The following is a 16305-nucleotide window of genomic DNA, read 5'->3' as shown; positions in this document are numbered from 1 at the left end:
TAGTAGTTCAGCACCGCTCTCTGGTTGTTGTGGGATGGTTCAGTTGCCTGATAACAGCTGGGACAAAACTGTCCCTGAATCTGGAGGTGTGCGTTTTTACTCTTCTGTACCTCTTGCCTGATGGGAGAGGGGGAGTAGAGGGAGTGGCCGGGGGTGCGACTGGTCCTCGATGATGCTGCTGGCCTTGCCGAGGCAGCGTGAGGAAGTAGATGAAGTCAATGGAAAGGAAGATAGACACAAAAAGCTGGAGTAACTCAGGCAGCATCTCTGGAGAGAAGGAATGGTTGACCCTTTTTCCATCTCGAGCCGAAACGTCACCCATTCCTTGTCTCCAGAGACACTGCCTCACCCGCTGAGTTACTCCAGCATTTTGTGTCGACCTTCGATTTAAACCAGCCTCTGCAGTTCGTTCTTGCACACAAAGATGGTGATGTTGACTGCTAGGAATCTGAAGTTTTCAACAATGCCTCATTCGGCACCGTCCATGCAAACTGGGGTGTGTGTTAAAAGGCCCTGTGCCACGTGGCGATTTTTTCGGCGACTGCCGGAGTCATCGACTGACGTATCAGGATCGCCGAAAGATTTCGAACATTTCAAAAATCCAGCGGCGACAAAAAAATGTTGCGACACTTGAGGAGACGCCCCGCGTGAATACGTCGTCAAGCCACGACTTTTTCGGTGACCTGATACGTCGGTCAATGATGCTGGCAGTCGCCGATAAAATCGCCAAGTGGGACAGCCCCTTAACACTTCACTTCCTGAAGCCGACCACTCTCTCCTTTGTCTTGGCGACATTGGAAGGTGGTTGTCTCGACACCAGGACATGGGGTTCATTCTCCTCCCTGTACTCCGTCTCATCATTTGCAGATGTGCTGGAGAAACTCAGCGGGTGCGGCAGCATCTATGGAGCGAAGGAAATAGGCAACGTTTCGTCCCGAAGCGTTGCCTATTTCCTTCGCTCCATAGATGCTGCCGCACCCGCTGAGTTTCTCCAGCAATTTTGTCTACCTCCGTCTCATCATTATTTGTTATCAGAATCAGATTTTATTCGCCAAGTATGTTTTGCAACATATGAGGAATTTCACTGGCCGGGATTTTCACTTAATCCGGCCCACAATGGTGGTGTCGTCTGGGAAATTGTGGATTGAATCAGATTTATGCCGGTCTGCACAGTGTACAAGGTGTACAAGGAGCAGTGACGGGGCTGTGAACGCATCCTTGGGACGACAGATTGGCGCAATGGGCTAAGTGTTCGGCTGGCAACCGGAAGGTAGCCGGTTCGAATCCCGCTTGGAGTGCATACTGTCGTTGTGTCCTTGGGCAAGACACTTCACCCACCTTTGCCTGTGTGTGAATGTGTGTGAGTGATTGGTGGTGGTCGGAGGGGCCGTAGGCGCAGAATGGCAGCCACGCTTCCGTCAGTCTGCCCCAGGGCAGCTGTGGCTACAGAAGTAGCTCACCACCACCGAGTGTGACTGAGGAGTGAATGAATAATGCGATGTAAAGCGCCTTGAGTATTAGAAAGGCGCTATATAAATCCCATCCATTATTATTATTATTATCCTTGCGGAGGACCAGTGATGAGGATTATCGTGGAGGATGATTTTCCCCCAATCCTCAATGGTTGCGGTCTGTTGGTCAGGAAGTCGACGATCCAACAGGGAGAACGTGCATGACAAGAAGGCTCTGCAGAGAGGGCCGAACGCACTATGGGAACTACACTCGCCCCCCTGCAGGAACTATACATCAGGAGGTGCAACTCCAGAGCCAATAAGATCATGGGAGACCCCTTCCACCCCTGCAACGGACTGTTCCAGCTGCTACGGTCAGGCAAACGCCTCCGTTGCCATGCTGTGAGAACGGAGAGGTTGAGAAGAAGCTTCTTCCCAGAGGCCATTAGGACTGTAAACGCCTATCTCACCAGGGACTAACTTTACTGTACTGCTTTTTTTTTTAATTGCTTTTTTTCCTCCTTTTTTTTTCTCCCCTTTTTCCCTCTGCCCACAATATTTAATATGTAAAATATGTGATTCTGTTCCATTCTGTTTGTAGTTTGTTTGTTTGTCTTTTTGCACAAAGTCCGCGAGCATTGCCACTTTTCATTTCACTGCACATCCTGTATGTGTTTGTGACGAATAAACTTGACTTGACAGCGCCCGTAGTCTGGGTCGGACTCCAATTCTGAAATTGAGTTCAACATAGAACATTCCAGCACAGGAACAGGCCCTTCGGCCCACAACGTCCGGGTGTCAGGGGTTATGGGGAGAAGGCAAAAGAATGGGGTTAGGAGGGAGAGATAGATCAGCCATGATTGAATGGTGTAGTATACTTGATGGGCTGAATGGCCTAATTCTATTCCTATCACATGACCTATTAAATCTTTCTCCTTCACCTTGAACCTATGTCCTCGATTCCCCTACTCTGGGCAAGAGACTCTGTGCGTCTACCCGATCTATTCCTCTTATGATTGTGTACCCCTCTATAAGGTCCCCCTCATCCTCCTGCGCTCCAGGGAACAGAGTTATTTTGTACACCTCTGTAAGATCGTATCTCCTGCGGCCGCAGAAGGTTTGCGGGTTGCGTTGTGCTTTGAATATTTGCGATATTACTGTCGCGGGCATTACTGAGCCAACTTCCTTGTGCAGCGGTGATGTCAATCCCACTGTTTCCCCCGCCTCTGGAGGGCCAGAGTGAATTGAGTCGAATATTTTAATTTTTATTGAATTTAATACGTTTATTGTCATGTGACAAGTCACGGTGAAATTCTGTGCTTGCGAACCTTGCCAAGGTATGCCAATATCCGTGACAGAAAGGGTGCTTACATAGTAACCCCCTCCCAGTTAATTTAAAACGCTACCTATCCGTGTTCTACAGAGATGCTGCCTGACCCGCTGAGTTACTCCAGCACTCTGTGAAACGTCACCTATCCATGTTCTCCACAGATGCTGCCTGACCCGCTGAGTTACTCCAGCACTCTGTCTCTTTTTGTTGGTAAACCAACATCACAGATGGATTTGCAGAAATCTAATTTTTATTTTCTGCTTTGCTCTTTCCCTGACAATGAACGTTGGAAATAACAGATAGCCAGTTATGTAAGCATTGTTAAACGTTTAGTTTAGAGATACAGCGGGGAAACAGACCCCTCAGCCAACCGAGTCCGCTCCGACCAGCGATCTCCGCACACTAACACTACCCCACACACACTGGGTACAATTTAGTATTATACCATAGACAGGTAGACACAAAATGCTGGAGTAACTCAGCGGGACAGGCAGCATCTCTGGAGAGAAGGAATGGGTGGCATTTTGGGTCGAGACCCTTTTTTAGGTCTGAAGGTCATCCATTCCTTCCCGTCAGAGATGCTGCCTGACCCGCTGAGTTACTCCAGCATTTCCTCTGGTCCTCGATTCACCTACTCTGGGCAAGAGACTGTGCATCTACCCGATCTATTCCTCTCATGATTTTGTCCACCTCTCTAAGGTCAGAGGAAGGACATTATTGCCATAGAGGGAGTGCAGAGAAGGTTCACCAGACTGATTCCTGGGATGTCAGGACTGTCTTATGAAGAAAGACTGGATAGACTTGGTTTATATTCTCTAGAATTTAGGAGATTGAGAGGGGATCTTATAGAAACTTACAAAATTCTTTAAGGGGTTGGACAGGCTAGATGCAGGAAGATTGCTCCCGATGTTGGGGAAGTCCAGGACAAGGGGTCACAGCTTAAGGATAAGGGGGAAATCGTTTAAAACTGAGATGAGAAGAACTCTTTTCACACAGAGAGTGGTGAATCTCTGGAACTCCCTGCCACAGAGGGTAGTCGAGGCCAGTTCATTGGCTATATTTAAGAGGGAGTTAGATGTGGCCCTTGTGGCTAAGGGGATCAGAGGGTATGGAGAGAAGGCAGGTACGGGATACTGAGTTGGATGATCAGCCATGATCATATTGAATGGCGGTGCAGGCTCGAAGGGCCGAATGGCCTACTCCTGCACCTAATTTCTATGTTTCTATGTTTCTATGTCACCCCTCATCCTCCTACGCTCCATGGAAGATTGTTAAGGGTTTGGACACGCTAGAGGCAGGAAACATGTTCCCGATGTTGGGGGAGTCCAGAACCAGGGGCCACAGTTTAAGTATAAGGAGTAAGCCATGAGGCAGAGAATTCCACAGACTCACCACTCTCTGTGAGAAAAAGTGTGAGATGAGGAAACACTTTTTTAGATTAGATTAGATAAAGGATCTAATCTAATCTGTGAGAAAAAATGTGAGACGAGGAAACACTTTTTCTCACAGAGAGTTTCAAGAGAGAGCTAGATAGGGCTCTTAAAGATAGTGGAGTCAGGGGATATGGGGAGAAGGCAGGAATGGGGTACTGATTGGGGATGATCAGCCATGATCACATTGAATGGCAGTGCTGGTTCGAAGGGCCGAATGGCCTACACCTGCACCTATTGTCTATTGAATAGAGACCCAGCGTACTCAATCTCTCCCTGTAGTTCAGGCCCTCTAGTCCTGGCAACATCCTGGTAAATCTTCGCTGCACCCTTTCCAGCTTGACGACATTGTTCACCGATTGGACCATTGTCATTTTGTTTACACTCCATCAAATAAATCACTGAGTAATGATTTTATTACCAGGATTAATTTCTGAGAATTACTCGACAAATGATTCATTCTGTTTGGTTTGCTTTCAAACATTCCAATAAGTTGAACGAATTATTCACGCCTTGTGACCTTCAGAGATACAGCGCGGAAGCAGGCCCTTCTGCCCACTGGGTCCGCACCGACCAGCGATCCCCGCACACTAACACTATCCTACACACACACACACACACACTAATACTATCCTACACACACACACACACACTAACACTATCCTACACACACACTAACACTATCCTACACACACACACACACACACACACACTAACACTATCCTACACACACACTAACACTATCCTACACACACACACACACTAATACTATCCTACACACACACACTAACACTATCCTACACACACACACACACACACTAATACTATCCTACACACACACACACACACTAACACTATCCTACACACACACACACACACACATTAACACTATCCTACACACACACACACACACTAATACTATCCTACACACACGCACACACATACTAATACTATCCTACACACACACACACACACACACACACACTAATACTATCCTACACACACACACACACACACATTAACACTATCCTACACGCACACGCACACTAACTCTATCCTACACACACACACACACACACACACTAACACTATCCTACACACACACACACACACACACTAACACTATCCTACACACACACACACACACACTAACACTATCCTACACACACACACTAACACTATCCTACACACACACACACACACACTAATACTATCCTACACACACACACTAACACTATCCTACACACACACACACACACTAATACTATCCTACACACACACACACACACACACACATTAACACTATCCTACACACACACACACACACACTAATACTATCCTACACACACACACACTAGGGACATTTTTTACATTTACACCAAGCCAATTAACCAAACCTGTACGTCTTTGGAGTGTGGGAGGAAACCGAAGATCTCGGAGAAAAACCCACGCAGGTCACGGTGTGAACGTGCAAACTCCGTACAGACAGCACCTGTAGTCGGGATCGAACCCGGGTCTCCGGCGCTGCATTCGCTGTAAGGCAGCAACTCTACCGCTGCGCCATCGTGATTCAGGAAAAACTCCCTGAAAGTGGCAACCCGAGCGGTGAAGAAGGCGCACGTTACGCTTGTCTTCATCGGTCGGGGCGTTAAGTACAAGAGTCAGGAGGTCATGATGCAGCTCTATAGGACTTTGGTCAGGCCACATCTGGAGTATTGCGTGTAGTTCTGGTCGCCCCCATTACAGGAAGGATGTGGGGGCTTTGGAGAGGGTGCAGACGAGGTTCACCAGAATGATGCCGGGATTAGAGGGTTTCAGCTACAGGGAGAGGTTGCACAGACTGGGATTAATAATAATAAATAATAATAATAAAAAAAATGTCGGACTCAAGGTCCAGACAAGGGGCAACATTACATAAAAAAGCATTGCATATTAAAAAATATAAAGTACATATAAAATCTTAGTATATCACTTATTAAAGCATCATAAATTATATATTTAAAAAAAACACAATACATGAATTAAAATCCAGAATAAAAGAATGATCAATGTCCTACAACGAGACAACGATACCAGTGTCTCCACAACTGGGATTCGTAGCATGTAGTGCGAAACCTTATGTTTGACAAGGCCACGATAATTACATTTTTAGAGTCATTTATTCTGCAAATGAATTTATACATACGATTTCTTAGGATGGCTTCTAAAGTACTGACTCCTGCAGCACTACACCATCTAGGTTTCCTTGGCAGTGTTCTCATGGCATCATTATATGACACCTTTAGTCTCTGCAAACTTGTCTTTCCGTTGTTCGACCACAGGTGCGCAGTATAGAGTGGTGTGCAGTATGCTCTAAACAGCGACATCTTCACCACTTCTGCACATGCACCAAACATACGCAAGTAAATTTGGTGTGTCTGCAGATGTGGTGAAGATGTCACTATTTAGGAATGTTTTGTCTGGAACGTCAGAGGTTGAGGGGAGACGAGTGAAGTGCATGTCATTACGAGTGGCATAGATAGGGTAGACAGTCAGAACCTTGTTCCCAGGAAGGAAATATCAAAGACTAGAGGACATAGCTTTAAGGTGAGAGGGATAAAGTTTAAAGGAGATGTTTTTTTACACAGAGGGTGGTGGGTGTCTGGAACGCGCTGCCAGGGGTTTTGGTTAGGCACATGGATATGCAGGTAATGGAGGGATACGGATCATGCAGAGGAGAGTTGGTCTTGGCATCATGTCCAGCACGGACATTGTGGGCCGAAGGGCCTGTTCCTGTGCTGTACTGTTCTGCGAAGGAACTGCAGATGCTGGTTTACACCGAAGATAGACACAAAATGCTGGAGTAATAATAATAATAGTAATAGTATTAATAGTAATAGGTGACAAATAGTATTGGGTAGACTGATGTTACTAAAAGGCTGATAAATCCCCAGGGCCTGATGGTCTGCATCCCAGGGTACTTAAGGAAGTGGCTCTAGAAATCGTGGACGCATTGGTGATAATTTTCCAATGCTCTATAGACTCAGGATCAGTTCCTGTGGATTGGAGGGTAGCTAATGTTATCCCACTTTTTAAGAAAGGAGGGAGAGAGAAAACAGGGAATTATAGACCAGTTAGCCTGACATCGGTGGTGGGGAAGATGCTGGTCATCTATAAAAGATGAAATAGCCGCACATTTGGATAGCAGTAACAGGATTGGTCCGAGTCAGCATGGATTTATGAAGGGGAAATCATGCTTGACTAATCTTCTGGAATTTCAGTCAGCATCTGTGGAGAACATGGATAGGTGACGTTTCACAGAGTGCTGGAGTAACTCAGCGGGTCAGGCAGCATCTGTGGAGAACTTGGATAGGTGACGTTTCACAGGGTGCTGGAATAACTCAGCGGGTGCAGCAGCATCTATGGAGATAAGGAAATAGGCAACGTTTCGGGTCGAAACCCTTCCGGGTTTCGGCCCGAAACGTTGCCTATTTCCAGAAGGGTTTCGGCCTGAAACGTTGCCTATTTCCTTTGCTCCATAGATGCTGCTGCACCATAACTCAGTGGGTCAGGCAGCATCTGTGGAGAACATGGATAGGTGTCGTTTCACAGAGTGCTGGAGTAACTCAGCGGGTCAGGCAGCATCTGTGGAGAACATGGATAGGTGACGTTTCACAGAGTGCTGGAGTAAGTGGTGAGTGTTATCGAGGGAATGGTGACTATTCTGTGTTCTGTGGTGTTCGCCACACTAACAGTGATCCTCTCTCTCCCACAGTGCTGTGTGCGGAGCGAGTGGGCCAGATGACGAAAACCTACAATGACATCGACGCCGTCACACATCTACTTGAGGAGGTAAGTGTCTTCTTTATAACAAGCGTCGTGGAGTTACACCTGCCCACTGCCGCGTTCTAGAGTCACACAGTGTGGAAACACCAATATACCCACACAGACCATCATGCCCCCTCTACACTAGTCCCACCCCGACCATCATGCCCCATCTACACTAGTCCCACCCCGACCATCATGCCCCATCTACACTAGTCCCACCCCGACCATCATGTCCCGTCTACACTAGTCCCACCCCGACCAACATGCCCCATCTACACTAGTCCCACCCCGACCAACATGCCCCATCTACACTAGTCCCACCCCGACCAACATGCCCCATCTACACTAGTCCCACCCCGACCACATGCCCCATCTACACTAGTCCCACCCCGACCAACATGCCCCATCTACACAAGTCCCACCCCGACCAACATGCCCCATCTACACTAGTCCCACCCCGACCAACATGCCCCATCTACACTAGTCCCACCCCGACCACATGCCCCATCTACACTAGTCCCACCCCGACCAACATGCCCCATCTACACGTCCCACCCCGACCAACATGCCCCATCTACACTAGTCCCACCCCGACCAACATGCCCCATCTACACTAGTCCCACCCCGACCAACATGTCCTATCTACACTAGTCCCACCCCGACCTCCAGAGATGCTACCTGTCCTTGCTGAGTTACACGAGCATTTTGAGTCTATCTTTGGTTTAATTGTGGTTGATCATGGCTAATCATCCCCAATCAGTACCCCGTTCCTGCCTTCTCCCCATATCCCCTGACTCCACTATTTTTAAGAGCCCTATCTAGCTCTCTCTTGAAAGTATCCAGAGAACCTGCCTCCACCGCCCTCTGAGGCAGAGAATTCCACAGACTCACAACTCTCTGTGAGCAAAAGTGTTTCCTCGTCTCCGTTCTAAATGGCTTACTCCTTATTCTTAAACTGTGGCCCCTGGTTCTGGACTCCCCCAACATCGGGAACATGTTTCCTGCCTCTAGCGTGTCCAAGCCCTTAATAATCTTATATGTTTCTACAACGAGAGAACTATACCAGTGTCTCCACAAGTGGGATTCGTATAGTCTAGTGCTAGACCTTATGATTGACAAAGCCACGATAATCACGTTTTTTGGGGTCATTTATCCTGCTAATGAATTTGTACATTAATTGACCCACGGAGTGTTTTGTGTGTTTATTCCAGAGTCTCTGTGCCTGTCAACAACCTTGCCCCACAGGCATTGGGCTTCAGACTCTCTGGGCTGTGTAGGGTGGAGATTTGAGTCAGTGCACTATGGTTACAGGTCACAGTGATCTTTGTTTACATATTGAGTTGTGTTGTGCTGCAACAAGTAAGAATGTCATCGTTCTATCTGGGACACATGACAATAAAACACTCTTGACTCTTGCCTCTCTTGGCATGGTGTACGGGAAACGCTGGGCTGAGTTGTTCCGTCTGCCCAGCCACGCCTTGTACACAACCTCACTCCCCACCCACTCACAATAGACAATAGGTGCAGGAGTTGGCCCTTCAGCCCTTCAAGCCAGCACCGCCATTCACTGTGATCATGGCCGATCATCCCCAATCAGTACCCCGTTCCTGCCTTCTCCCCACATCCCCTGACTCCGCTATTTTTAAGAGCCCTATCTAGCTCTCTCTTGAAAGTATCCAGAGAACCGGCTTCCACCGCCCTCTGAGGCAGAGAATTCCACAGACTCACAACTCTCTGTGTGAAAAAGACACACTCCCTGCCAGTAACATTCAGACCACATGAAAATCAACGCTGGTGCACAGGTTTTTATACTGTGACATGTACCGAGGTACAGTGAAAAACCAGAGAGCAGTGCTGAGCTACTATCTATCCCATTGGTGACGCTTGGACTACCCCGGTCTCTCTCTGGCGCTGTGAGGCAGCAACTCTACCCGCTGCACCACCGTGCCGCCCCTGTTTAGATAAACCAATGGGGAAGATACAGAGTACAGGATATAGTTCTCAGCATTGTAGCGCATCAGTTCCAGAGACAAAGTTCAATGTCCGCAATGGGGTAGAGGTGAATCGGACAGTACCCTAGCTTATGGAAGGACCGTTCAGAAGCCTGATAACAGAGGGGAAGAAGCTGTTCCTGAGTCTGGTGGTGCGCGCTTTCAAGCTTCTGTACCTTCTGCCGGACGGGAGCGGGGAGAAGAAGGAATGACCGGGCGGGGTGGGACAGGGACAAGACTGATAACAGAATTACTTTGGGAAACTTGGAACTGCAGATGTTGGTTTACCAAAAGAAAGAGACAGAGTGCTGGAGTAACTCAACGGGTCAGGCAGCATCTGTGGAGAACATGGATAGGTGACGTTTCACAGCCGTTGGTTCTGTGAGCAGCTGACCTGTGTGTGTTTGCTGTGTCCTGTTCTGGGTAATGAATGACTGGTGTAAGGAGGAGAGATCGTCATTAACGTGTGTGTGGGGCCAGTTAGTGATGAAGACGGGGAAACAATGAGCTGGTAACCACGGAGGCACTTTGCATGCGGTGGAACTTTGGCCACCGTCCCGTGCTGTGTGGTGGAGGCTCCACACGGCACGCCCACTGTGTGTGTGTGTGTGTCTCTGTATGTATATGTGTGTGAATGTGTGTGTGTCTATATGTGTGTCTCTGGAATTTAGAAGGATGTGAGGGAATCTTATTGAAACATATAATACTATTAAAGGATTGGACACGCTAGAGGCAGGAAACATGTTCCCGATGTTGGGGGAGTCCAGAACCAGGGGACACAGTTTAAGAATAAGGGGTAAGTCATTTTGAACGGAGATGAGGAAAAACGTTTTCACCCAGAGAGTGGTGAGTCTGTGGAATTCTCTGCCTCAGAGGCCGGTTCTCTGGATGCTTTCGAGAGCTAGATAGGGCTCTTAAAGATAGCGGAGTCAGGGGATATGGGGAGAAGGCAGGAACGGGGTACTGATTGGGGATGATCAGCCATGATCAAATTGAATGGCGGTGCTGGCTCGAAGGGCCGAATGGCCTACTCCTGCACCTATTGTCTCTCAGCCTCTTGTCCCAGCAACTTCCTCATAAAGTGAGGTTTTTCACGACACTTTTCACGATTTGGGTCGGCACAGTTTCACACTAGGGCCAATTTTTACAATTAACCTACAAACCTGCACGTCTTTGGAGTGTGGGAGGAAACCGGAGCACCCGGAGAAAACCCACGCAGGTCACGGGGAAAACGTACAAACTCCGTACAGACAGCACCCGTAGTCAGGATCAAACCCGGGTCTCTGGCGCTGTGAGGCAGCAGCTCTACCCGCTACGATACTGCGGGGAAGGTGCGTGTATGGAACAAGCTGCCGGAGGAAGTAGGTGAGGCCGGTGCTGGAATGAGGTTAATCACGAGCTTCAATGGAATGCTTTTGCATGCTCTCCTATCAGATCAGATAAGGCCGTACATAGATACAATCAGTTCAAACTCAAACACAATAGGTAGAGCAACGGGCCGGCACGCACCGTGGCGCAAACACCAACACACGTGAATTTAGCTCTTGGGGTTAATGGAGTCAAGGGATATGGGGAGAAGGCAGGAACTGGGTACTGATTGTGGATGATCAGCCGTGATCACAGTGAAGGTAAACAAAAATGCTGGAGAAACTCAGCGGGTGAGGCAGCATCTATGGAGCGAAGGAATAGGCGACGTTTCGGGTAGAGAGCCTTCTTCAGACTGATGTCGAGACCCTTCTTCAGACTGATGTGGAGATTCCCGCCCCCCCCCCCCCCCACCTCCACATCAGTCTGAAGAAGGGTCTTGACCCGAAATGTCGCCTATTCCTTCTCTCCATAGATGCTGCCTCACCCGCTGAGTTTCTCCAGCATTTTTTGTCCACCTTCGATTTTTCCAGCATCTGCAGTTGCTTCTTGAACCTGATCACAGTGAATGGCTGGTTCTGGCTGGAAGGGCCGAGTGGCCTCCTCCTGCACCTGCTGTCTATTGTTTCTGTGAATCTTCTGCCGCCGTTGGGTCACAATGTTCTCTCCGTTCCGTTGGACAGAAGGAGCGGGACCTGGAGTTGGCGGCTCGCATCGGCCAGTCACTGCTGAAGAAGAACAAGACCTTGACGGAGAGGAACGAACATCTGGAGGAGCAGGCGGACAATGTCCGAGAGGAGGTACGTGACCAAACCGCGCCCCCCCACCCCCCCCTCCCATGCAGACCTCCCTCGCACCCTCACCTCCACGTTGAGGAAGCACCCGAGACCTTCACAGAGTGCTGGAGTAACTCAGCGGGTCAGGCAGCATCTGTGGAGAACATGGATAGGTGACCTCTAGAAACATCACCCATTCCTTCTCTCCAGAGATGCTGCCTGACCCGCTGAGTTACTCCAGCTTTTTGTGGCCATCGTTGGTTTAAACTGGTGTCTGCACATGATGCTAAGACGAACCCTACCTGCACTGGGCCTGTACTCGCTGGAGTTTAGAAGGATGAGGGGGATCTCATTGAAACGTACAGAATAGTGAAAGGCCTGGATAGAGTGGATGCGGAGAGGATGTTTCCACTAGTGGGAGAGTCTAGGACCAGAGGTCACAGCCTCAGAATTAAAGGACGATTATTTAGGAAGGAGATGAGGAGGAATTTGTTTGGTCAGAGGGTAGCGAATCCGTGGAATTCATTGCCACAGACGGCTGTGGAGGCCAAGCCAGTGGATATTTTTTAAGGCCGAGATGGATAGATTCTTGATTAGTGCACTGTTTTCACCTCTCTCCCCCCCATCTCTCTCCCCCCCCCTCTCTCTCTCTCCTCCATCTCTCTCCCCCCCCATCTCTCTCCCCCCCCATCTCTCTCCCCCCCCATCTCTCTCCCCCCCCCACAGGTTTCCCAGCTCCGTCATGAGCTCTCTATGAAGGATGAGCTGCTCCAGTTCTACAGCCACGCCGCGCAGGAGAGTGAGAACAACTCCTGCCCCCCCTCCCCGTGAGTGGCCCTGGGGGGGAGGGGTGGAGGGGTAGAGTGAGGGGGGGAGGGGTGGAGGGGTGGAGTGAGGGGGGAGGGTGATAGAGTGAGGGGGGAGGGGTGGGGGGAGAGGGAGATGGTGGAGTGAGGGGGGGGGTGGGGTGGGGGGGTGGATGGATGGGGGGGTGGGAGAGAGGGGTAGAGTGAGGGGGAGGTGTGAGGGGGGAGGGGTGGTGAGGGGGAGTGGTGGAGTGAGGGGTTGGGGGGAGGGAGATGGTGGAGTGAGGGGGGAGGGTGTAAGGGGGAGTATGCTCTGTGATGACCCCTCTCTGCGGTGTGTGTGTGGGGGGGGGGGGGGGTTGGATGATTCACTGCCCCGTGTACAGAGGGGGCAGTGCAGCTTTTCACTCTACCTCAGTACACGTCACAACTAAACCAAACATGGAATGAATGGTGACGTGGGTTTGTGTTTTGGTGACCGTCTCGTCTCTCTCTGGATACAAGGTCTCGGCACGGTGACGCAGCGGGTGGAGCTGCTGCCTCGCAGCGCCAGAGACCCGGGTTCAATCCTGACTACAGGTAGAGTCATAGAGTGATACAATGTGGAAACAGGCCCTTCGGCCCAACTTGCCCACACCGGCCAACATGCCCCATCTACACTAGTCCCACCTGCCTGCACTTGGTCCATATCCCTCTAAACCTGTCCTATCCATGTACCTGTCTAACTGTTTCTTAAACGTTGGGATAGTCCCAGCCTCAACTACCTCCTCCGGCAGCTCGTTCCATACACCCACCTGTGAGAAAAGGTCACCCCTCAGATTCCTATTAAATCTTTTCCCCTTCACCTTGAACCTATTACCTCTGGTCCACGATTCCCCTACTCTAGGCAAGAGATTTAGTGCATCTACCCGATCTATTTGTGTGGAGTTTGCGTGTTCTCCCCGTGACCGCGAGGGTTTTTACTCCGGGTGCTCCAGTTTCCTCCCATACTCCAAAGACGTGCAGGTTTGTAGTCGTCCCTCTGTAAAATTGAAGATTGTCCCGTGAGTGTGTAGGATAGTGTTAGTGTGAATGGGTGATCGCTGGTCGGCACGGACTCGGTGGGCCGAAGGGCCTGAGGCTGGTGAATCTGTGGAACTCATTGCCACAGAAGGCTGTGGAGGCCAATTCAATGGATATTTTTAAGGCAGAGATAGATAGATTCTTGATTAGTACGGGTGTCAGGGGTTATGGGGAGAAGGCAGGAGAATGGGGTTAGGAGGGAGAGATAGATCAGCCATGATTGAATGGCGGAGTGGACTTGATGGGCCGAATGGCCTAATTCTGCTCCTATGTCTAATGCTAATGCTCCTAAAGCTAATGGAATGTTGGCCTTCATAACAAGAGGATTTCAGTATAGGAGTAAAGAGGTTCTTCTGCAGTTGTATAGGGCTCTGGTGAGACCACATCTGGAGTATTGGGTACAGTTTTGGTCTCCTAATTTGAGGAAGGACATCCTTGTGATTGAGGCAGTGCAGCGTAGGTTCACGAGATTGATCCCTGGGATGGCGGGACTGTCATATGAGGAAAGATTGGAAAGACTAGGCTTGTATTCACTGGAGTTTATAAGGATGAGGAGGGATCTTATAGAAACATATAAAATTATAAAAGGACTGGACAAGCTAGATACAGGAAAAATGTTCCCAATGTTGGGCGAGTCCAGAACCAGGGGCCACAGTCTTAGAATAAAGGGGAGGTCATTTAAGACTGAGGTGAGAAAAACCTTTTTCACCCAGAGAGTCGTGAATTTGTGGAATTCCCTGCCACAGATGGCAGTGGAGGCCAAGTCACTGGATGGATTTAAGAGAGAGTTAGATAGAGCTCTAGGGGCTAGTGGAATCAAGGGATATGGGGAGAAGGCAGGCACGGGTTATTGATAGTGGACGATCAGCCATGATAACAATGAATGACGGTGCTGGCTCGAAGTGCTGAATGACCTCCTCCTGCACCTATTTCCTATGTTTCGATGTCCTTGTGACGTGATGAGTTGTGTGTGCAGGTTACACAGGAACGAGTCTGCGGTCTCCGTACAGAACTGTTTCCACCTGGACTCCCTGCAGAAGAAGCTGAAGGACTTGGAGGAGGAGAACGTGGTCCTCAGAACCGAGGTGAGCCAATAAACAGTGTCATGCTTTATTGTCATGTGTCCCAGATACACCAGTGACATTTGTACATGTAGCAGCACAACACAATATGTAAACATCGTACACAGTAAACACCATGAACAACAAAACACCACCTCCTCCAACCGCATCTACTGTATCCGCTGTTCCAGGTGTCAACTTCTCGACATCGGTAAGACCAAGCGCAGGCTTGGCGATCGTTTCACTGAACACCTCCCCTCAGTCCGCCTTAACCTACCTGATCTCCCGCTTGCTCCGTACTTTACCTCCCCCCCCATCCCCAATCTGCCCTTTCTGTCCTGGGCCTCCTCCATGGCCAGAGTGAGGCCCAGCGCAAATTGGAGGAACAGCACCTCATATTTTGCCTGGTCAGCTTACACCCCAGTGGTATGAACATTGACTCCTCCAACTTCAAGTAACCCTTGCTTTCCCTCTCTCTCCATCCCCTCCCCCTTCCCAGTTCTCCCACCAGTCTAACTGTCCCTGACTACATTCTATCTCTATAACCATATAACAATTACAGCACGGAAACAGGCCATCTCAGCCCTTCTAGTCCGTGCCGAACACGTATTCTCCCCTAGTCCCATCTACCTGCACTCAGACCATAACCCTCCATTCCTTTCCCGTCCATATTACTATCCAATTTATTTTTAAATGACAAAATCGAACCTGCCTCCTCCACCTTCATTGGAAGCTCATTCTACACAGCCACCACTCACTGAGTAAAGAAGTTCCCTCATGTTACCCCTAAACTTCTGTCCCTTAATTCTCAAGTCATGTCCCCTTGTTTGAATCTTCCCTACTCTCAGTGGGAAAAGCTTATCCACGTCAACTCTGTCTATCTCTCTCATCATTTTAAAGACCTCTATCAAGTCCCCCCTTAACCTTCTGCGCTCCAAAGAATAAAGACCTAACTTGTTCAACCTTTCTCTGTAACTTAGTTGCTGAAACCCAGGCAACATTCTAGTAAATCTCCTCTGTACTCTCTCTATTTTGTTGACATCCTTCCTATAATTAGGCGACCAGAATTGTACACCATACTCCAGAATTGGCCTCACCAATGCCTTGTACAATTTTAACATTACATCCCAACTTCTATACTCATTGCTCTGATTTATAAAGGCCAGCCCACCAAAAGCTTTCTTTACCACCCTATCTACATGAGATTCTACCTTCAGGGAACTGTG

At 49.1% G+C, this 16305-nt stretch overlaps 1 protein-coding gene across 1 annotated transcript in view; it reads left to right on the top strand.

Moving 5' to 3' along the window:
- The window catches only part of LOC116985360 (trafficking kinesin-binding protein 1-like), a 94249-nt gene that overhangs the window by 48851 nt on the left and 29093 nt on the right, over nucleotides 1-16305 (top strand). The window contains exons 4-7 of the mRNA XM_033040110.1: nucleotides 7966-8042; nucleotides 12058-12174; nucleotides 12877-12977; nucleotides 14995-15107. Of these exons, the coding sequence (XP_032896001.1) occupies nucleotides 7966-8042; nucleotides 12058-12174; nucleotides 12877-12977; nucleotides 14995-15107 (408 nt within the window). The remainder of the gene's footprint in view (nucleotides 1-7965; nucleotides 8043-12057; nucleotides 12175-12876; nucleotides 12978-14994; nucleotides 15108-16305) is intronic.

Source organism: Amblyraja radiata, chromosome 2 (assembly GCF_010909765.2).
Source record: "Amblyraja radiata isolate CabotCenter1 chromosome 2, sAmbRad1.1.pri, whole genome shotgun sequence".
In the NCBI taxonomy this organism is placed as follows: domain Eukaryota; kingdom Metazoa; phylum Chordata; class Chondrichthyes; order Rajiformes; family Rajidae; genus Amblyraja; species Amblyraja radiata.
The sequence above is the reverse complement of the archived record's forward strand: the minus strand, read 5'-3'. Positions and strand labels throughout refer to the sequence as shown.